The sequence below is a fragment of the Eretmochelys imbricata genome, chromosome 4, assembly GCF_965152235.1.
Source record: "Eretmochelys imbricata isolate rEreImb1 chromosome 4, rEreImb1.hap1, whole genome shotgun sequence".
NCBI lineage: Eukaryota > Metazoa > Chordata > Testudines > Cheloniidae > Eretmochelys > Eretmochelys imbricata.
Window position 1 is genome coordinate 87399713 of NC_135575.1, and position 23215 is coordinate 87422927.

Consider the following 23215-nt stretch of genomic DNA (forward strand, 5'->3'; position numbering starts at 1 on the left):
TTTACAGACAAGTCCAACCTTTATTTAAAACTACATTTTAAACCATTTTAAAATTACTAAACAAATCACAATGAATAAAAAAGATTAAGACAGAAAAAGAACAGTGCAGTAAGAATAACTAGAGGATTCAGTTACAGCTGTTTAAACTGCCCTGGGCAGAAGTTAGCATATCTATCCTAAAGGCAGTAGTGTGTCAAACTAATTTACATTTTTATACAAATTCAAATTGAGTGAAGTTTGTGCCCATTTTCTATATGCACTGGTACATGTGGAGAAGGGCTAGGAAGGAGTTTCTGGAAAAAATGTTCATGCACTTTGAGCTCCAGCAGTTTCTGCAAAATAAAAATTGTACTCATTAATGTCCAGGAACAATTACTGAATCTCAAACACACATTTTAACAGGTATATGTTTAAAAGTATTGCTGAGAACATCTTGACAAAACAAGTCCCTCCTCATTGTTGGTCTATACACAGTTTGCACATTGTGTTAGGTTGCACCTATTCCACTATCATGTGGGCACTCGGATTTCAGATAAAAAGCACCCTAATGCAATTACCAACTTAAGCAAAACTGAAAGAGGGTACTCAACCCACAATTAGTGTCCACAGAAAGGAGCTCTACCAATTTAACTAGTTTGGTTTAGAAACCAATTAATTCAGTGCAAAATGAACTCCATGAACTGTTTGCTACTGACCTTTCTGGAAATGGTCAGTAGCCAATATAAATTGTGAGTTTGATTTTCTAGCCCTCATTGGCTCGTCAGTTGCCTATGATGTAACACTAAGCATATGGCTGCATATATTTGTTGACTAATAACTAGAAATAAATGGTCAAACCTAGATATATTATTATTAGGCAATGTTTCTGGGGATTTCCTCCAATGCTCCTCACTCCCATTCTCCAAACATTGTATTGTAGTTTAAATAAATTATCGAAATAATTGAAACCACTGTGATTATATTGCAGTATTTTGACAAATAGAATATGCAGAATTTTTAATTTTTTGGTGCAGAATTCCCCCAGGAGTAACTGACTTATAAAACTTATACAATCAGATCCTTCCTTACCATTAACTTCCATTAGAAAAGGATTGCTTCTTTAGTCACAGTCAAGAATATCCTGACTGGTAAAAATTAATGGAAGCAGCAGCAGCAAACAGAACATTTAGATCAATACACATTTTCCAGTATGTCATAATGGAAACATTGACAATCAGAAGATTGAGTTTTCTTGCTTTACTCAGCAATAACCCTGAAGGGTTTAGACCCTAATAAAGCTTAACTCTCCCAAGAAGAGATTAAGGCGTTAGGAATTTAAAAAATCTCTCACCAGGTTCTTTTAGTGTTTGAGAGTCTCCAGCTAATTCTTCTCTTTGCATTCCATCACCATCTAGTATTGCATCAGACAAAGTGTTTGTCTGGGCTTCCGCCACCATTTTATTCATTAGATCTGCCTTGGGAGTGGATAAAACAAATGAGTTTCCAGAGTCATGTATATTTCTTCCCTTCCCGCATCCCCCCAATTTAAAAAGAAGACTCATTTTTGTGATGGGCACTTCTAAGTACAGAAAACCTCAAGCAAAATACCTCTGAATATATTGTAAGTTTAAGGGGCAAGTCTTCAACTCTCACAAAGTCATCTTCATCAGACTTTTGACTTATGTTTCCGGACCCAGCTTCCTGTTGATGACAGAATTTATGACATTTTAAGAAGAAAGTAGAGAGGTGCATGATTCTGTTCTAAGTACAGATACCTGATAACTAAAAATAAAAGAAATTAAGAATTATATTTTAAGTGCTTGTATGCTCAATTTAACCTACAAACCGAATGAGTCTGGAGAGAAGGCTTAACTTTGAAATGACATTTTATATTTAAGAAAGACAATATGGAAACACAAATTATACGTACATATTCAGTCACTAACACAGGTGACTCTGTATCAGGGCTTCCAGCCATAGAGCTTTCTGGGCTTCCTGTCAAGGATTTGGTTTCTATGCACATTGTTTCTGATATCTGAATTTCATTTACTAGTAATGAAGGGCTTGGCTCTTCTGTTGCTGACACCTTGGTAGCACTAACAGACTCAGGTGCACTGACTGTTAGAAGTTTCTTATTCTCCAGCATATTGAGATAATGAGGCAAAATAGCAGGAACATCTTGTTCATCTAAAAACACAAAGCATTTTAAACAAGACATGGATTTTGACAAAGTAAATGGCTTCTTAATATTTTGTTTAAAAAAAAAAAAAAAAAAAAAACCAACAACCACCTTCAAATGAATAACAAAAGCGAGTTTCCAGCAGACATGAGTCAGTATGTCTTTGAAATGAACAGGAACAGAAATTAATTCTGCTGAAACATTTGAGAGGGCAACAGCTTTGTAAACACTCATTGCAAACTAAAATGAACCTAATTAAAAGCCAATATATCAAGTTACAGATACCACATATTAAATACCTTTCTGAAGTTTATAGGCTAACCTTAATGTCAAGAATAATTCTGTGAATACAGAGATCAATTTTGGCAAAAAACTTGACTAATCTGCCTAATTTATAGATCAGAAGCACAGTAAGCAGTTCAGTATTTCAGGCATTTTTTTTTTAAAGTTATTTCAAAGCATGTATAAGAGCAATACTATAAAGCCATAATTTACAAGAAACTCATCTACCCCAGTAGGTCATTTTAAAATGTTGTCAGTGTATAAACAGTGACATCAAAATCAGAAATATTTTAAGTTTAGAAATTAGTGCAATTATTTACTGGTAAATTGCTAAAGTGCAGAAGTACACTCATTTTAAGTTGTTTGGTAATAAAACAGTAATCCTTCACAGAGTTTTGGAAAGTTAATCAACCTGCAGTTGTTGTTAAACCACAGATTTGTTAAGATTGTTAATTTAAAATTCTGATGTTTAAATTAGCTTTTTAAATCATCCACAAACTTCATATCAAAACAAAATGTAAAATACAGTCTGCTGAAGGCAAGGTTAGTATTTTTTATGATGAATCAGCATATCATGATTAAGTTAGTTTTCTTCCTTACACTGAAGGTATTGACAGAGACTTGTGACACTATTCCCAGTAGCAGGTACAACTTTAGAACAGACTGGTGCATGTAGAAAGGATCTGACATGAATGTTGAAGTTAAAGCACAATTATTATTATGACTGATGGGAACTTAAACGGCAAATGTACAATATGAGGTGCACATAACTGTCTGCCTTTTTTTTTTTTTAAGTCTGCGTATGCTGCTCTTACATAAACATTTTAAGGAGTACAGTGTGCAGAATTTCTTAATGTTTTGCATGACTGCTGAAGCACAACAGAATCCACAGAGATACAGAGCTGTCCATCTATGAGAGGAACATAGGTCAGTGCAGAAAACACAGACTACTGCTAATTGTCTGTAATAGAAAATATATCTTAGGTGAGATAAGAAGCAACCACCATGACATGCGGTAGACTTGCCATCTTTTGCCAATAAGTAGCCAAGAATAGAAGGGCAATTTATTTTTGGAACAGTTATAGGAGGGTTGACATTTTCCCATCACTTCTCTAGTAGATATGTACTTGATTTAGTCCCCACCTAATGTAAGGTTTCTTACACAGTAAAGATCACTTAAATAATTTTAAAAGCCTTATATTATTGACAATGAAGGATGAAAATGGCAGGGAGTGAGAAGCAGGCACAGCAGCAATTATCTGTTGATTATGAAATTCAAACTTTACTTTCCAGTTTACTAAAACTTTATCCTCCTCAGCTATTATTCATGGTTTTTCTTCTTGATACAAGAGTTATTCAATTAAAATTGTGTGAACCATGATATCAAAACAGTCCTGAAAGTTATGCCATGGACAAATGTCAAAACGCAACCCTATCATATACACTCAATTATATTGAGGTTTCTCTTTTAAAATGCTTGTTTTTTCTCATTTAAAATAATTAGATCACAGCATGTGCAAGAATCAGTAAAGCAATCCAATTAAAATAAAATCTAAAAAATTCTTACAAGTTTATTCAACTTCTTCATTCTTGTAGAAGGCAAATTCACATGGAAGTGATAGTATGTTTTTTTTGTTATGTACATAATTTAAAGTTTTACTCAGATCTTACCTTTAGAACTAACAGATTTCTGCTTAGATGATAAAATCTCATACTCATTTGGTTTATCAGATTCATCTGTTGAAATCTATATGGCAAAAATCATGTTTAGACAATCATGTTTAATTTTATTAGGGAGAGTTTAGTATTTCATCTAGTCTACCCCTTCCTGTCCCAAGTCCCCCCCAGCAGGTATGCTTGTTCCTTACAGTATAAGCACCAACATCTTGTCTATATTAGTTTTAAATTCTCGGTAAGTTCCACTGTTTACTTGTTAGTTGCTCTTCCATAGATTAAAAGATCTCACTGTTAAGATGTTTTTACACAATAGCCTTCGTTTTCCTTTTACCTTATTAGTCCTCATCATAAACCCATACATCAAACTGAAAAGCTCCTCTAAAAGCATTTACATCATTCAGTACTTTTAGGCAGTTATACTTGCCTACCTCTTGTTCATTTTGCTAAATTGCCTATTTTTTAAAGGTCTTCATAGGTCAGTCCTTTCAACCCTTCACTCATTGGTAAATTAAGGAACAAGTCTCTAGAACCAAATCATACTCATTCAAGAGTTTCTAATGAACAATGAAGTGACTCAACAGCTAATAAAATACTGAAATTTTATTTTGAAATTTGCTACCATACTAGAAGGCTGGAGAGTAGCCAGTAGTTGTACCTATCTTTTTAAAAAGCTCTAGAAGTGATCCTTGAAATTACAGCCTAGTAAATTTACTTCAGTGCAGTTAAACTGCATTGAAAAAAATTTAGAATACAATTATAAGGCAAGTATTGGCACACTGGATGATGGAATGGCTTCTGCAAAGGCAAACTGAGTTTTAGTTATCTACTACAATTTTAGAGGGCCTATCAACAAAACAACGAAGAACGAACCATCACCTGACATGAACATTAACCCAGCAAAATTCAAACTGGAAATTTAAAATAAATATATTTATTTATTTAACACTGAAGGATGTGGTACATTCTCTCTCACTTGGTGTCTTTAAATCCAAGCTGGATATCTCTACAATATATGCCTTACTTCAACCATAAGTTGTTGGGCCAGATGCCAGGAATCACTATGTGAAGTTTGATGGCCTGTATTTTGCAGGTCAGACTAGATGACTGTATCAGTTCTACTTCTGACCTTAAAAATATAAGACGACAAGTGATGGGACTAGATGAATATGAAGTTTTAAATGTTGACAATGTATGAGACCTGCAAACTTCTCTGAAAAATCATCCTATTCAAAGTCAACTCTCTTCTCAAATTTTCTCTTTCCAATTTGGTGGGGGGGGCGGGGGGGGGGGGAAAAAGGCTTTATCTATCTAGTCATTACTTATTTCTAAACTTAAAGTAACAACAGTTTGACATCACAAATGGCTACTGACTAACTAGGTGTTATAATAAACTTAATTAACATTCACTGAAGGTGGGAAATGAACAGCAAAAATATTAAAGCTAGAAACGGTGAATTTGAATAAAGTGTGAAATGCACCCAAACTGAGTGGCGTCACAGGGTCATAATGCAATCGCCTCTCTGTCTCCACTTATGGAGGGGCGAATGCTCCAAACCAAAGTATTGCTGCCACCACATGGACCAGGTCACAACACCTGAAGTGGGGAACCTGGCCCTGTCCTATGGGACAGGAACCACTGCTGGGGGGAGTGCAGGGTGGGTTCTTTCTCCAAACCCTTCCTTCTCTCCTCCCACCCCCGCCACCCTACAGGCTCCCTGCTCTCTCCCAATCATGGATATATTGTGGTTTTCATGCACCTCTGCTGTAAAATGTATTAAAAATTGGCATGCCAAATTCTAGTCTTAATTGTAAGGCCAGAAGATACAACTGATCATCTAGTCTGACCTCCTACATATAACACAGGCCATAGGACTTGCCTTTGAACAAGAACATCTCTCTTTTTGAAAAACATCCAATATTGATTTAAAAGTTTCCATAATGGAGAATCCACCACAACCCTTGATAAGATGTTCTAATAGTTAGTTATCCTCACTATTAAAAAATTACATCTTATTTCCAGTCTGAATTTGTCTAGCTTCAACTGCTAACCATTGGATCTTGGTCTCCTATATTGAAGAGCCCTCTTATCAAATTTCTGTTCCCCATATAGGTTTTCCAATTCTTTTATCACTCTCAAGGCTCATCTCCGAACCATCTTTAATTTATCAACAATCTTCTTGAACTGTGCACAGCAGAACTGGACACAGTATTCCAGTGAGGTTGCACTAATGCCCAATATAGAAGTAATATAGCCTCCCTACTCATACTCAAGATTGCCTGAGTTACAGATCCAAGGATTGCATTAGCTCCTGTTAGCTACAGGGTCACACTGGGTGCTCATGTTCAGCTGATTATCCTGGGAAGCAGTGATTCTGAAAAAGATTTGGGAGTCATGGTGGAAAGAATCTCCCATTCCTTAAGTATGGCCTACATTCTTTGCTCCCAAATGCATGACTTTAAATTTTGGCCATATTAAAACACATTGCTTGCTTACCAAGTGATCAAGATCACTTTGTATCAGTGATCTGCCCTCTTCCTTTATTTAGAACTCCCCCAACCTTTGTCCCATCTGCAAACTTTATCAGTAATGATTTTTGTTTTCTTCCAGGTCTTTGATAAAAACATTAAATACCACAGGATCAAGAACTGATCATGCAAATATCCTTACTAACAAGAACTCAAGAAGAATGTATGACAGGAAAAAGGGTATCCACGTATAATATTTCTTTAAACAACCCTAGTAAGTGTAAAAGAAGAAAGGACTGGCATTCAAGAGTACAATGCATAGGTAACTTCCCTTCATTAAAATATTTTTTGGGTACCAAGTAGGTTAGCTAAGGTTTGTAGAACTCTGATAATACCTGTCCTTGTTCATTTTCAACTGTAGTGTCATTGCTGGCTTGCAGTGAAGTCTGGACATCCACAGGTCCTTCTTCAAACTCTTCTATTTCGTCATCTTCATTCTCATCTTCCCCACTTCCATAATTAGTTAGAGCTTGTGTTTCCGCTTTAGACAAACCTGAAGTCAGTCAATGCAAGAGTTTCAATATAGCTTAATCACTGATATAAGTTATACCGGCTCTTCATTAAAACTCTTGTCCTCAGTATTTCAAAAAAATAAAATTCAGACTTTAAGTAAGTTCTCTTCATATTCTGGAATAGGAGATAAGGCAACATTAGATACCTAGAACCTCAATGTAACATGATAAATTATACATCTGTGAGAATGGTTATGACCTGTAATTGTCTTGTGAGACCTTCTCCTGGAATGCAAATATTCTACAGAAACCTGACTGGAAGTACCACCGAACACCACTGCTGTGCTGTAATGTAATTAAGTACTTTTATTTATTGTAAGTCTACTTGAAGAGTACAACCATGGTGGGAGCAGAGATATTCAAGGATGGAACACAGGGACATAATTAGGAATAATGCAATGAAGGGAAAACATTTAGGTGGAATACTCAGGAAAAGTGTAGTGATAACAATTAGAGCTGAACTGCAGAATCAGAATAATAAAAGGAGAATGAAAGCCATTAGGGCTTGAAAAGATTCATATGAAGAGAGACTGAAAAGACAAATTATCTGCCTTAAAAAGGAGAGGAAAAAGAGGGAAATGATAAATAATGGTACAGAGAAGGTAGATTATAAACTTCTATTTCCCTGCATCTCAACATACGAACTTCCACTGAAATTTAAAGGAAATACTTTCTTCAAACAATGCATTAATAGAGTGCAGAACTCATTGTCAGACGATATCACAGAAACCAAGAACATGACAAGATTCAAAAAGTGATTTGACATGTATGTGAATAACAAAAATAGTTATTAAAGTAAGAAAAAAATCAGAAGGGATGTAAACCACATGCTTCAACGTTTAAGACAATCTAACTAGGAGAGATCATGCATGACAAGGCCTTCACAGGAGATGAGGTGGGGGATTTATCCCACATCTGCCTAATGTGGGGTTTCTTGACCCATCCTCTGAAGCTGGCCTGGTGGCTGGCCAATGTTAGACACAGGTTACTAGACTATATGGACCATGGATTTGATCCACTATGAGAATTCCTGCAAGATACAAATCCATGGAATAAATTTGCTAAGTAGTGGAAGCTCCACTGCTTTTGGTATTTAAACCTAGACTGGACAAAATACTAGAAAATGTAGTACTGGAAATAATCGTGCATAGAGAGGAGAATAAACTAGATGAGTTAATAGAAAACTGAGATAAGACCTATTAACCTTATGCATGTATAGCACACACGAACAGTACATCATTAAAAATGTTGTCATAAAATTAGTTGCATGAAGTTACAGTAAAAATCTGAGTAACAACCTATCAAAACAATTAAAAAAACACTTACTTATAGACACCGGACAGCCTTCACTCTCCTCATCTTCCTCCTGATCAGAAGCGTCAGATCTCATACTTTGAGGAACTTCACCATCATTGTATATTTCTGATTCTTGTGTGGGTTTAACTGTTTCAGTTTCATCCTTGTCCTAGCCATAAGTAAAAGTAAACCTCTATTGAATAGATTTCCCCCTTATTCTGGACAAGAAGATTATTGTTACAATTAAGTGCATTGCCTCTGCTGTACTCTGCACTAAAAACTTAGAAGCATCAGGAGAAAAAGCACCCAATGGAACAGATTAAGTACCAGATTAAGTATCATGAAAGGCCAGAAGAATCTGATCCTAGACACTAATGCATAAAAGCAACTGCATATAGGTTGTCTTTGGATCTGAGTCCCTCACCCACAATGTCCTCCCTGCTCAGAATAATACCTTTGTTTTTCCTCATAGAAACAACCCACAATTGCTTAGAGAAGAGTTCTCAGCAGTATGCCTTTTCTTCTTTAAAGACAGAAAGAACTGGGAAAAAGAACGGATATAAAAGCATAAACTCGGCCTGTGTGCGAAGATGTGTTTGAAACAGACAGATCAAATCCAACACATACTCAGTAGCCTTAGACTACTTTATGGAGGCTTGGTGGGAACCAGGCAACTTCAGATCCCAAGAAGACCTCAGAATAGACACCAGGACATTTAGAAGTTTCCAAGACTTCTTTCATGCCAAAGGAGGTGGATCCTTAGACAGACCCAGAACTAAAGGATTCCAAGAGTCTAGTCTTCAGGCTCCTACAGTAAGCTAGTGCAGCATTGTTCACTATCCTCCACCTGTAAGAAGTAAACCCTGTGCGCACAAAGCAACCTCAAAGAATATTCATGTGCAAGGCACAGACAGACAAGGCATGTGACTCTTAACATCAAATGAGTGACACCAAGCACAGTTCAAATCTTGCCAGCTTGCAGAGATCTGCCACAGAGCCTACCAACACCACAACCCTGAGTAACAGAGAGGGAAATAAGATAGCTGACAGAGCTGAGTGGTCATTTGGAGTCAAAAGCAGCAGGAGTTGTTGATCATCATACAACGGTGATTAGTCAAATAATCCACACAAAAACCATGCTAATCATGAAGGGTGCAGAAAAAGGTTCCTATCCTCATAGCTAGCCATTATCAAGAAGGAGCTGAAAGTGGCTGGAATCACAACTCCTCTTTATAACCTCTTTGTTTGGACCTGCAAAGTGGCCACTTTGCTATGCTTTTCAAGATGATTCTGCATTCACAGCACTGAGGGAAAACATCCCACAATGAGGCACTACAGAGGCAATTTTTGAGAACAAGTACTGAAAAGAAATAATGATGTGGTTCTACTCTGAAGAGAGATATTAAAAAAAGATATTGAGAAATTCCATGTTTATTGTGTCTATTTCTACATCAATTCTGCTAAGTTTATAAGCTATTTTTGTTTGTTTTAAAACTACCAACCCTGCAAACTATTACTGGGATCTCAAAGTCAATCTGGCTCTTTCACACTTGCATTACCGTTAACAGAGATCCTGCAGGTCTCATTATGGTTTCAGTTAAACCTGATGTAACCTTTGTGTTCAAAGAGATTTCACAACTGTGAATGTCTTTAATGGGGATGCACAAAGATAACTGAGGGCAGAATCTGGCGCTGCAACAAGAATTTAATGCATAAGAAATCGAATTAAACTCGTGTCTGTAATCTGTGATGGCTCTGCTGTGCTAACAGAATGAAAATGAGTAAATCTTGGTCACTAAGTAATCTGCCATTATTGAATACATACAGAAGGGTATTTACTGATTAAGGAAGTTCACTTTCTTCTACATAAATCATTTTTCAGAAAGCTGCACTTTAAAAGATAGGTTACAGTACACATTGTGTTTCAAAGACAACTAAAGTAAAGAGTTGGTAACAGTCTAAGGAGACAGAAGAGGTATTAATAGGATATTTTCAATCAAAATTGAAATTCTGAAATATTTGCTTTCCAATAATCAGAGTTAAATGGATTGTTCAGAGACATTGGGTTTGTATTATCACTTTTGTTCAAATCACTACTAAAAATGCACTGAAAGTGATAATGACTTCTGAAATTCTCCTACAAAAGGAGGAAAGACCGTTACAGTTTTAAAAAATAAGTATAACCTACTTTGTCTTCATCAATATCTTCAGCGGATGAACGAACGCCTACCTCAAGAACTCTCTTTGCCTAGAAGACAACCAATTAAATTATCTTCAATTCTGAACTGAAAATATCCCTTTTACAAAAATTTAGTCTACATATAAATCCACATTTAAATCAGAAATGGCTTTGAAATACTGGAAAAAATTGACTAAGCAGTGTCATACCCTTACTTAGAATTATGTTTATATATCATGCCTACTATTATAAATTCAATCTAAAAAATTGCAATAAAATACTCTAGCAAATATTTCTCAAGTCTTGCTGTAGTTTTTGAAGGGATATATCTTTAAATAGGTGTCATCACTATCTGGGAATTACAATACTCATTCAGAAATGCTTTGCTGGGTTTCTTACTGTTTAGTTATATGTTTTAAATGAATATTTAGGACTCTTGTACTATCCCAATTTCACAGATATGTTCTATTCACATTAAAATGAAATTAGTTGAGCTGCATTTTTTTTAATTTGAGACTTCTAAAGAAAGCTACTAGGACTTCCATTAAAATATAAAATGGGAACAATTACAGTATATAAAAGGAAGTAATTAAGTAGTTGCGTAATGCTATGGTGGGGTAGTATTAATTTAGATTATACAAAGTATTTTTGTTATAATTTAGTTTTTTCTACGGTAAGTTCATTATGAACCCTGAGGATGCTGCTATGACATTCTTTAAGTGCCACCATGTGATCCCACAGCCTAGAACTAACAGTGATCATGATACATGCTGCTGGAATAGATGGTGCCAACAAGACTCTTATTTTCATTACAGGAGGAGAATTTCTATTACATTCTTATTCATCGATTCCAAGGCCAGAAGGGACCATTGTTTTTATCTAGTTTGACTTCCTGTGCAAGACAAGACATAGAAATTTCCACAAAATAATTCCTGTTTGAACTAGAGCACATCTTTTAGAAAAAAAGATCCAGACTTGATTTAAAAATTGCCCATGATGAAGAATCCATCACAACCTTTGGTGTTGTTCCAATTGTTGTTTACCTTCACTGTTAAAAACATACGCCTTATTTCCAAACTGAATTTGTCCACCTTCAACTTGCATGTTTCTTTTTAATAAGAGGTTAACATTTTATTTACATTCCCTATTGAAGTTAGTCATACTTCCAAGAAACCTTCCAAAACTGAAACTTTGCCAGACTGGTCATTGACATAGCAGCGTAAGTAGTATTTCTGCAAAACTTTAGTCTCACTGAAGTAGTGGATGAAAGGGCAGAAGGTGCAGGGCTAGAGAAGTGGTGCAGTGGGGAAATTGAAAGAACAAACTCATGAGCCCTATTCTACAACTATTTACTCAAATGAATAATCTCATTAACTTTAATGGGACAACTGACCTAAGTAAACTCACTCGTGCATATTTATAAGGTTGGACCCTATGTTTTTTGCTTATGAGGAAAAACAGAAAAATGTGACAGAAAGAGCATTCTCTCTGAAATCTTCCATGCACTAGGCCACTGATGTGTCTATACAGAATCATTTTTACTGTGATGTCACATTAATAGAAATAAGTTTTTAGAAGTCATATGTTCTTTTTTTCCTAGGAAAAGTTTTTAAAATAATTAAGTTAAACATATACATATCAACAAACCAGAAAAATTACATGCTTAAAAGAAAAAGCTTAAGCAGTTAACCTCTTTATCATAAGGTTGTATCACTCCCGCTGCCTCCATTTTACTTTTGCATCTTTGTTTTACAGTAATACTGTTGCTGTCCAAGTCTTTCATGAGTTTAAAGAAGGCTAGTTCATTAAATAAAACTTCAGAGATCTCCACAAGAAGATCCTCTCCACAATCTTTTAGTTTTCTACCAGCAAATTTTGCCAGTGAATCCTGTCAAAAGAAAAATAGTTCAGTTTGAGTCATGATCTTAAAACTGAAATGAAGACTAAACAGCTTTTCCTTATATACCCCTGAAGATCAGGAACTTAGCATATTACAAACAGAGCTAAGCTAGTTAGAAAGATTGTCTTGTTTAAGTGAAATCCATCATGACGTAACATGGAGCTCCTCGTTACAGGTCATGGCTCTGAATTGGCCCCAAGCCTATGGCAGTAAAAATTCATGATCACTTGATGACTTTCCAGTGATCCACATGAAGTAAATTTCTAGTTTCAGCACGGTACAAGTCTCTGCCCACAAACAAAACCATCATTATGGTTACCTTTAAAGGCAATCTCAGCAGATGTATTTCTCCACAAGTATTTTATTTTAAATATTCGTTCATATTTTATAATTAAGTTGCTGCTTGTTGTGGAAGGTATCACGATTCCCAGAACTTCACTGTTCTTTGTATCCAGGCATATAATAGGCCAAAACACAAGAAGAGGGCAACACAAACTTGTCTACTCACATTGCTCAATTCTGTTATAGAGAACCATATATAAAGTGCTCCCAGTACTGTCAACACACACAATCACTGCGGTTTCTGGGCACTAATGAAAGGGCGGTTTAATTTTAATCAAATACTTGACTTTCTGACCAAATTCCAAGTTACGTTAATATCAATTATGCTGGCAGCTGGTTCATAGGTTTCAAATCTATATTCATGTTGCCAGATTTGTACTACTGTCTGATCCTGAGAAACCAATTGAGCGTGAGATATCAGAAGAGGTGATATTTATGTGAGGAAACAATGTACTATTTTATTAATATGTCAAAGAAGAAGGAAGAAGAGAGGCAAGGGTTTGTGTCACTGAAAGTATGCTCGATTGGAAATTTATTACCTGATTTTCAGAAGTCAGTTGAAGCTGCAAGTTGCTAGGCACTATTGAAAATCAAGATCACTATAGTACAGTTTTAAGGAATGTTTACACTAGAGATTATGTATCTTCTGCAAAGTATCCAATTTGCAATATAGCCCAAAACAAAAATTTATGAAGAGAAGTTACTGACCTGCAGTATGCCACCAAGTTGCTTATGAAAAAATTTCACAAATTCTTTGCTTTCATCATTTTGTTGTGTAAGAGTCAGGACCATACGTCTTACTGATGTCAATAGCTGAGAAGAGCATACTTCATCCATGTGTTCCTAGAAAATCCCAGGGGATAAAGAAAATTATCACGACTTTAAAAAGTGGTCACTACATCATATCTTGAAGCTGACTTTTACAGACAGACATTTTTCCAGAACTGTAACATGTTCTGGGAACACAGTTAAAGCATGGTTCAGTTTCATCCTATTCACATGGCACAACCAAGTTGTGTTTTTAACCCATGTCATAACCTTAATGGTCCCACACAGGAGGAATTATAGTGAAGACCTTATTTATATAAAATTTAAGCCTAACCTAGTCCTATTCCACCTTCCCAATATAGTTACTTCACACCAGCCACCAGAAATTTTACAACCATCTTATGATCTTCAGATACTCCGTGGCTGTGAACATTTAAAACCCTATATATGCTGGATGGCACTGTTAAAAGATATCTACAGTTGTAAGCCTCTTTGAATTCATAGGCAAACCTTAAAAGTTCCCACCATCAGGAATTGTGTTAAACCGTCAGGCTATAGAGGTCAGCCAGTAGGAATTATTTAAAATGTCAGCCAGTAGGAATTATTGTCACAGATCTAACTAACTTACATTGTGTGCAGATTACGGTGGTGACAACATCAGAGTAAGACTGCTTGTAAGTTAATCATTTCTGCATTTACACTTCAACTTGAAAAAGTTAGTTTTAGAGTAGATGGGGTCCAAAATTTATCTTAAATTGGAAAGTTAGTTTAAACCATACGTATAGAGAAGCTACTGCTGCTTCATAATTTGTTTTTGTACAACTATGTTGTGTGATAATTTTCCTGATGAACAAAAGTTCAGAAATAAAAATCTCTTACCTTCAGAAAAGGGATGACCTCTTTCATAATTGCTTTAATCTGTCGGTCAAGCTGCTGAGTATCTATACGAGGACATGGAACAGAAGAAACTTCACTAGGCTGTGGCACACAGGGACTCTCGCCAGTAGATTGACCTAGTAAAATGAAGTGTATTCAAACCATAAGATATCTCCATTTAATAAGTATCAGTTTCAAAAAGTAAACTGTACTTTTAAGTTAAAACTACATGTTTAGTTATGGCAGAAATCCTATGCAACTTAACTAAAAATTACAACAAAGTACAATTAAGATGGAACTGAATTGTCAGGTGAATAGTTCCTGATATCTACAGATACTGTTTTCAAACACAAAATAAAAATACTTATATATGTGCAAACCTTCTAATTTAACAGCAGAGGCACTCTGGAGATTACTACAGCAGCCTTCGGAGTCAAGGGTACTTTCTGCTTCAGTTTTCATACGCTCATATTCCCTCATCCTAGCCAATGCCTGATCTAAGTGAATCACGGTGTTGCCTATGTTTAGAGCAAAAATACTTTTTATAAGTTTTTTAAAATGTACATTAAGGTTTGCATATGCAAACACAATCTGCATAATTGTAATAACGAATTAAAAAGTAAGGTTATATTTACGTTTAAGAGCCATAATTACTTAGGATACAGGAGGTATATATTTTAGAGTTAATCAAAAGTATTTAAGTGTTTCACATACATTAATTGACAGTATTATACTATATAACATTTACCAAGATCATCAGTGGCAAAAGGTTCAAAATTTGAAGATGTAGACATGGTACTGCCATTGTCCGCATCATTTTGTTCACAATCTCTACTTGCTCCTGTGTCAAAGTTCTTCTCAAAAGTTTCCTAAAAAATATACAAACAAATTTACACAAAGCAAGCATATGTCCTGCTTCCTCAAATATCCCAGCAAGCCACTGATTCTCTCTTCACCCTGCCCCTAAGGTTACAAAATGTGTTCCCAGACTTCCATACTGGGAATGACCTAACTTATGAAGGAGATAACATAGGGTGCTTCTATAATGATCAATTTTGTATCCTTATATAGGTAACGTAATTGAATAGGGCATTGCTGTTAGTGATTTCGTAACAAACTACGGAAAGTTTTAAGTCTTTGGGATTCTAGTGGGAAGTGCCGTCACTCCCTATGAACAGCCCCATTTAGAGAATCTCTCATCCTCCCACTCCTGAAGCAGTTTTGACAGCTGATGGATTGAAGAGAATTGCTGCAAGTTCCTGATAGAATCTCTGTCTCAGATAGGAAGTAATCTGGGCTATTTACATTAACTGCAAGGCACTGAGTCTTCCTTCCGTTCATACCAGCTTTTATGCTAGTTTTCAATATTAAATGAGACAAGATTCTACATAATTTCCATGTGAAGATATCCTGTAGCAAGCTTCTTCTTACAAGCAAGTGACTACTTATAAGCTAGTGTGGGTTTTGGAAAACAAGTCATTATGGTGAGTGCAGCATAACAACCTGCACAGAAACTGAAAGATGAAGAAATGAATTTCATATTAAACTAGTTTCTGAAGATAAAATAAAAAAATAAAATTTAAAAAAAAAACACAAAACAAACCAAAAAACCTTACATCATCAGTTGTAGCAAGACTTTCACTAGGAGTAAGTTCAGAGTTTGAAGCCATCCATGTAGCTGAATTCAGAGACTTCGTGCATTCTCCTTTTTCATTGTTCTCAGATATGTGTCTAGTCACTATATCCTAGAAAAGATAATGAATCTTAAAATCTATATTGTGAAGAAAGTTTATTCAATGCATAAATGTAAATAAAATATTTTGCATACCTGTAACGCATACAATGCTCTTTGCCTCAAGTAGTCTGTATTTAGCAGCTGAAGCTCATGGAAAAGTTCAATAAGAAAATGTGGACGAGATTCATTTTGAGATATCAGAGTAGCTACTTCAGAATAAATGGTGTCTCGCAAAGCTTCAAACATGGAAAGATCGCTACCAGTTTCTGTAGAAGAATAAAGGAGCCAGTCTATGTTCATGAAATTCTTGATAGTTCTTTCTCTATTGACATATACCTCAATTATATTTGAAAACTTTATCTTGGATTCAGCTTACATTTTAAGCAGCTGAGCAAGTTTACTGTTTCTTAAAGCTTAGTATTTCCTGAAGGCTACAAAGATTTAAACATAATACAATTACATTTTAGACCAGTGGTTTTCAATTTTTTTTAATTTGCGGACCCCTAAAAGATTTAAAATGGGAATGTGGACCCCTTTGAGAATCTTAAGAGTCTGCAGACCACCAGGGGTCCACGGGCCACACGTCGAAAACCACTGTTTTAGACAGTTTGTCTTCATGTAAGTATTTATGTATAACATAATAATTAAAATGTACCATACACTCCCATGTATTAGAAATTAGGACAAGCTTTTTGTCTTTGTTGTTTTTCTTAAGCTTCTGAAGGAAAACTTTAAAGGTGTGGCATATAATTGAGTATATTATGCACAAACACATATATATGGACACAGGTTTTGAGAGTAGGTAGAACGCTTTTTGAAAACCAGGCCTCTAAGATATTTCAAGCTTGGCATCCAAAATCACAAGCTTACTTTTGAAAAATCTAGCATTATACATAACATATCCTCTTTAAAGAAACAAGGAAACAAAGAAAATCTGGGCTGGTGCTAATTTCTACATTCTAAAGGGGATATTCACCAAACTGCTGAAGTCCCAACAAAACCTTCTGCAACACTTAAATCCTACTGATAGGCTGCACATGGGGAGGGAGAATACAATGGCTGTGGATGGGAAAAGAGTCTCCCTCCCAACTATGAACAGGCTAGTGCAGACGGGGGCCTTTAGCCCAAAGAACATATGCTTAGAGGAATCCAGTGGCCCACAAATGCCAGGGGGCAAAGGCTAACATTCCAGTAATGCTACAACAGGACTAAATTTCATCCCAGCTTCATTTGAGAGAAAGAGAGATACTAATTGAGCTTTTTGCAGAAGTGAATTTATTCCTCAGATTTTAGACTCTCACCTCTTATTAATTGTTTGTTCAACATTTTGATAAGGATGCAAGGATAAAAAGGATCTCCATTCATTTGAAAATAAAGTACTGTACTCCTGAGGAAATTCTGTGCCAAAAAATTGAAAATTTTGTGCACATTTTAAAATTCTGCGTATTTTGTCAAAATAACACAATGTAATCACACTATTTTCAAATACTTACTGACAAGTATTTTGAAATAAATTACCAAAATAAATTGAGAATGGTCCAATTATACTGTTATGATGTTACGGTGCTATTTTGACAAAAAATATGCAGAACTTTGCAGAATTTTAAAATTTTGGTGCAGAATTCCCTCAAGAGTACCAGGGTTCTTTGTGGTGCAATCTGGGTGCAGGCAGCTCGGTGGCGGTTTGGGTGGGATCTGGATCCACAGGGGCTTGTTGGGGCTTCTGGGTGCAGGGGGACTGGGACTCTGCAGGGGAGTTCAGGTGAAGGTGGTTAGGGCTCAGTGGTGGGGGGTCTGGGTGTGGGGGGTTCAGCGAGGGTGCTGGGGGAGTGAGGCTTGGTGGGGTGGGGGATCAGGGTGCAGCTGGTTGGGGGTTCAGCAGAGGTGCGAGGGGAGTGGGTCTTGGTGGGGTGGGGGATCAGGGTGCAGCTGGTTGGGGGTTCAGCAGAGGTGCGAGGGGAGTGGGTCTTGGTGGGGTGGGGATCTGGGTGCAGCTGGTTGGGGCTCGGTGGGGTGGGGAGTCCAGGTGTGGGGGGCTCCCAATGTAAGGGGGGAGCTTTTGGGGGATGGGTGCAAGGGGCGAGTGGAGTGAGGGGACTCATGGGGGGGGTTCTGGGTGCAGAGGCTCCCAATGCAGGGGGTGAGGTTTGGTGGGGGACGGAGGGTGAGACTTGGCAGGGGGTCCAGATGCACAGGGGTTGGGTGGACAGAGGAGCCCTGTATTGTGACACCCTCCCACCCTGTGGCTGAGGAGCGATGGGGCCAGAAAGCAGGGGGAGGGATAGCTCAGTGGTTTGAGCATTGGCCTGCTAAACCCTGGGTTGTGAGTTCAATCCTTGAGGGGGCCATTTAGGGATCTGGGGCAAAAATTGGGGATTGGTCCTGCTTAGAGCAGGGGGTTGGACTAGTGACCTCCTGAGGTCCCTTCCAACCCTGATATTCTGTGATTCTGGGAGGGATCACTGTATGAGGAGCTGCTCCCCCTGTCCGCCTACCCCCCATGCATCCAGACCCCCCCACACCCACTCTTCCCAGCCAAGTCTCACCCCCACACCTGGAACCGCCCCAGCGTGCAGAGCTTCCTACAGCCAGATGTCGGTTCTGGGGGTTGATCTGACCCAGCCCTGTCTGCTCCATGCAGGGGAGGAGGAGGGGGAAGTCCGTCTCTGTCCTCCTCCTGCCACCCCTCACCCAGGACTAACGTCCCTGGGAGGCCGGGGCAACCCCGAACCCAACACACACTCACTCACCCACCCACCCACCCCGTCACTTACCTCTCCCACGGCTTCCTGAACAGACGCGCCTGCGCTGCGGGGGACGGTGAGTGAGCACTGATACAGCTTCTCTTTGCTTCCCCACAGAAAAATAGTTTCTGTGGGGAAGCAAAGAGAATCTGTGGGGGTGGACGTGTTTCTGCATGCACGCAGTAGTTCAGAATTTTCCTCAGGACTAGTACTGTAAGTTCCATTAACTGTTTCATGTAAGTAAAGTTAACTATTTTAAAAAAAAGGGGGAGGGGGGGGTTAAGGGAAGTGTAGTCCTTGGAAAACTCAGTAAGCTTACTGATCCTAATAAAGGGCCATTCCCTACTATTTTAAAGTAACAGAAGTACTACGGGATATAGTTCTGTTGTTTTTCTTCTTTAATTAAAATACAGTTGAATGTTTGTGAATTATAACAAAGTTTACTAAATTATTCAAGAATGCAGACAAATATATTAAATCTACTATCAGATGTTAGTTTAGCAGTCTTACAAGTGTGCTTAAATGCAGTTTTATTTTTTAAAAGACTAAAATATAATGGTCGCCTTTCAACATTTACTGACATACTCAAATGTACTTTGAGTACATTTTCAGTGGCAAACTGAATCCAATCATCAATTCTACCAAAGCTGCAGGCTAATAATTAAGGGCACAAGAACACATGTAATTAATTTTACTATGTTCAACATGCATATTTTGTATCAAAATCAGTTATTAATGCAATTAACCATATTGTACTTTATATAGGAAAAATATGAAGTACAAACCAGATATGATACAAGGTAGCTGTGTTATCGAATATTCAGCAAAACACAAGGTTCTTGTTTTCCTGGGGTTGGAGTGGGGGGTTGTTTTAAATAAAATACTCGCAACAATATAAATTAGTATACATAATGCTATTTCACTAAAAGAGCTCTCGAGAAACACAGTTTAGTTTTAGAACACAAACTAAGAAAAGTAAGTAGCTGTGAACAGTTTTGAAGCTAAGCAATTAATGCATTACCTGGGGCTTCAATGCATGCATTTCTGTTAGACTGCTGCAGTATTCTCCTAGCATGTGCTGTAGGAAAGCGGGGACAGACAGTGATAAACACAAAAATGTGTACTAGAAATAAAGACTCGTCTATATGAATCAGTGGGAGGAAGACTCATTAAAATGACACTAAACTGAATCTACAGAACTAGTGGAGGGGAGAAGGGGGTTTGTTTGTTTAGGAAGTTTTGTGTTTTGTTTTAAGCAACTAAAACTACTTATCCCAACTAGAAAAGAAATACAATCGAATCTGGTCAACATTAACTGACAAATGCCAGAGATATTCAAAATATTTACCCTAAAACCAAGAATCAGTTTACAAATGTGATAAACACTATATCCCATATTCTGCCCTATCATATATGCAAAGATCTGACTGGAACAACAAACGCAATTCCAAGTTCATCATTTGCCCATAAACCTTTGGATACTGAGACTCAGGGATAAACTACATGGAAGAGAAGGACAAAGTCTGACTAAGTGTAATAAAGAAGCAATGGATCAAAATCACAATTCTTAAGTGAATCTTAAGCGTTTCATAAAGGTCAAAAGGGAAGGGGGGGTACACTTATAGGGGCATCGTAAGGTGTTTGTTTTGATAAATTTCTTTTTCTCCTCCACAAAACCTAATAATCAATATGTTTTAAGGAATTAAGCAAAATATACTATTTTAACTAAATTTTGGCATTAAACATCTTTTGGGAAGCAGTGTTTCCACCCAAACACTGTTGCATTGATCCAACATTTAAGAATCTAAAAATGATACGACATACAGTATGTTCACAATACAGGTTGCAGGAATGCAAAAAAGGAAGCAGTTTAAACAGTGAAATGTAAATGCAGATTTTTAAAGATATGACTGTTAAGTAAGGATTTACTTTTTTTTTTGATCCTGGAAGAGTCCCTTTAAATGTGAACGTGAATGGAAAGAAAGAGCATGCAGTACAGTTTGTAATTTAAAATATTAAGTGCAGGTGGAATATATCATCTGAAAATCTAACTGGTGTTTTTTGTCATGACTGTTTATCTATCACAACTGGCACCTCCCTTAAAATAACATTAATGAGTACATGTATCTTTCCCCAGACTGCTTTCATAGTAAGATTACAGTTGAGTTTCAGAATTATGTTAATCTAATATTTAGTCTACTTCAGAACGCTTTCTGCTTTATTACAATATTTGTACAGCAGTTTTGAAGATGAAAATGTGATGTAAGATCTAAAATATTATATATGTATCCTATATACACATTTAGCAAGGGCTTTAATAGTGACAGCAATTAATTAATGGAAGTCATGAAGTGACTGTCCCTTACCTGAAAAACCCTTTAGTAGCTCACAGGAAGACTGGTAAAATACCCTTAACAGTTAATAAGGAGTTACAGGATCAACACTCTTTTACAGAAGTTTTTAATATTGTTCAGATTAATTAAAGAATACCTGAGGACATTTCTGTAGATCTACTATACTTAATTATTTTTTCCAATTGTTCTTGATTCTTTTTGCTGAACACTTTTGCTTGAACAGCCTCTTCACTGTGCACAGAGCGCCTGCTCCTATTATTCTCGCAAGGTTCCCATGTACTAGAAATGCTGGCACTTTCATAACCTTAAATGAACAAAAAGTGTCTCTTTACAAAAAGATCTTAAAATCAGCCATTTCTAGTCGGTTTTAATGATAGCTCGAAAGTGCAATCCAAAGACTTGTTAACCACTCTTTTGTTACTTCAAACTATGCAGAACTTAAATTATTTTTACAGTAATGGGAGGTTGAGATGTCTATGTAATTAGCATTGACAGCGTCAAACATGAATGAGAGATTATTACGGAGAGGAGAGCAGTGGTGAAGTATTAACAATGAATAGTCTGCAAGATGCAATTCACCACAGAATGTTTGTTGGCTAATAACAAAGTCTGATGCAGAAGCATATTGGCAGATTACAAGCACCCAGATCAACACTAACGTGTTTTACATGCGCGTATGCACATTGGCAAACAATTCTGTACTACATTACGCTGTTTAAACAAACTGCAATTTAAATTGGGTTTTCTCTTAGAAAAAAATGTTATCACTAGTAAACACTGCGGAATTCACTCCCATCTTGTTGAGTTTCATACCTTTCCACACTGAAAGCACCATGTTCAAGCCATTAGCATTTCTGACACGTGTAAGATGACAAAAATAAAACTTCTGCTCCATCACTTACCATCTCCACATCTTGTGTAAAATTAACTTCCATTCCCAAAGCTATACTATTACTTATGGACACTATCTACACTCCAGAGTACAGCCGAAGCAACATTTAAGTTATATGATTAAAATGGAGTTTGTCTCAGTGCCCTTAAAATTAACTGAAAACCTACCAGTATTTTTAACTCTGCTTTTTAGCTGAGAAGAACTCCTCCTCTTATTCTTCGATTTAGGTGTTTTATCTTTAGATGCCAAGCTGGCCTGGGCTGATGCTTTTCTAGATTTAAATGTTTTAGTCACAGTAGTTGGATCCACTGGATCAGGCATACTGCTAAAACTCTCCAAAGATTCCTCATCAAACTCTCGTCTCCTCCGGCTGGTATCAGACTGACTTTTGTGATTACCAGAAGCCATATTTTGTACTGAAACCGCAAACCCTGCCTTCAGGAATGGCTGTTTTTCTTTTCTTCCTTCTTGGCTGTCATCTAGCCAAACTGCTCTGTTTTCCATTTCCTCTTCAGGTTGTCTCTGACTCCTTATCAGAAAGAAAAGTTGTAAAATACTATTACAACAAAGCTCTTTGGGGAAGGAACTGTGAATGCTCTCAGACAAATAAATTATAGATTCATCCATATTTGAGGAATACCTGTACAGTGACCCAAGAGCCAGCAACTGTGAGGTGTTGCAGCAGAATTAGCTACATTTTAAAAAAAATGGGAGAGAGTTACAGGCATTAGAAGAAATTCAAATTACCCACTGAGTTTATCATGCAAAGATATATATTTCAGATTTATGGTTGTATAATCATAGTGTCTTTTTTTTTTTTTAAATCAGTGCAGCAACACATTGTTCTGAAGAACATAAGGATGGCCATACCGGCAGACAGATTGTCCCTCTAGCTCAGTATCCCGTTTTATGGCAGTGGCCGGTGCCACATGCTTCAGAGAGCACAAACAGCATCGGACAACTTATCCAGTGAT

General features: G+C 37.0%; 1 protein-coding gene across 10 annotated transcripts in view; it reads right to left on the bottom strand.

The window, feature by feature from the left end:
- Positions 1-23215, bottom strand: part of PCM1 (pericentriolar material 1) — an 88298-nt gene continuing 65083 nt past the window's right edge. For 4 of the 10 annotated variants that reach the window (XM_077815573.1, XM_077815570.1, XM_077815566.1 and 1 more), the window contains 18 exons: positions 22409-22770; positions 21486-21653; positions 20017-20073; positions 16345-16517; positions 16133-16261; positions 15265-15385; positions 14897-15034; positions 14520-14653; positions 13581-13715; positions 12321-12518; positions 10640-10699; positions 8482-8620; positions 6979-7136; positions 4112-4187; positions 1910-2166; positions 1588-1680; positions 1331-1454; positions 1-332 (listed from right to left, as the gene is read on the bottom strand). In XM_077815573.1, the coding sequence (XP_077671699.1) occupies positions 307-332; positions 1331-1454; positions 1588-1680; positions 1910-2166; positions 4112-4187; positions 6979-7136; positions 8482-8620; positions 10640-10699; positions 12321-12518; positions 13581-13715; positions 14520-14653; positions 14897-15034; positions 15265-15385; positions 16133-16261; positions 16345-16517; positions 20017-20073; positions 21486-21653; positions 22409-22770 (2548 nt within the window). In that variant the 3' untranslated portion in view covers positions 1-306. Of the gene's footprint in view, positions 333-1330; positions 1455-1587; positions 1681-1909; positions 2167-4111; positions 4188-6978; positions 7271-8481; positions 8621-10639; positions 10700-12320; positions 12519-13580; positions 13716-14519; positions 14654-14896; positions 15035-15264; positions 15386-16132; positions 16262-16344; positions 16518-20016; positions 20074-21485; positions 21654-22408; positions 22771-23215 lie in introns of those variants that run through there. The other 6 variants (XM_077815572.1, XM_077815568.1, XM_077815575.1 and 3 more) reach the window with 4 other exon arrangements.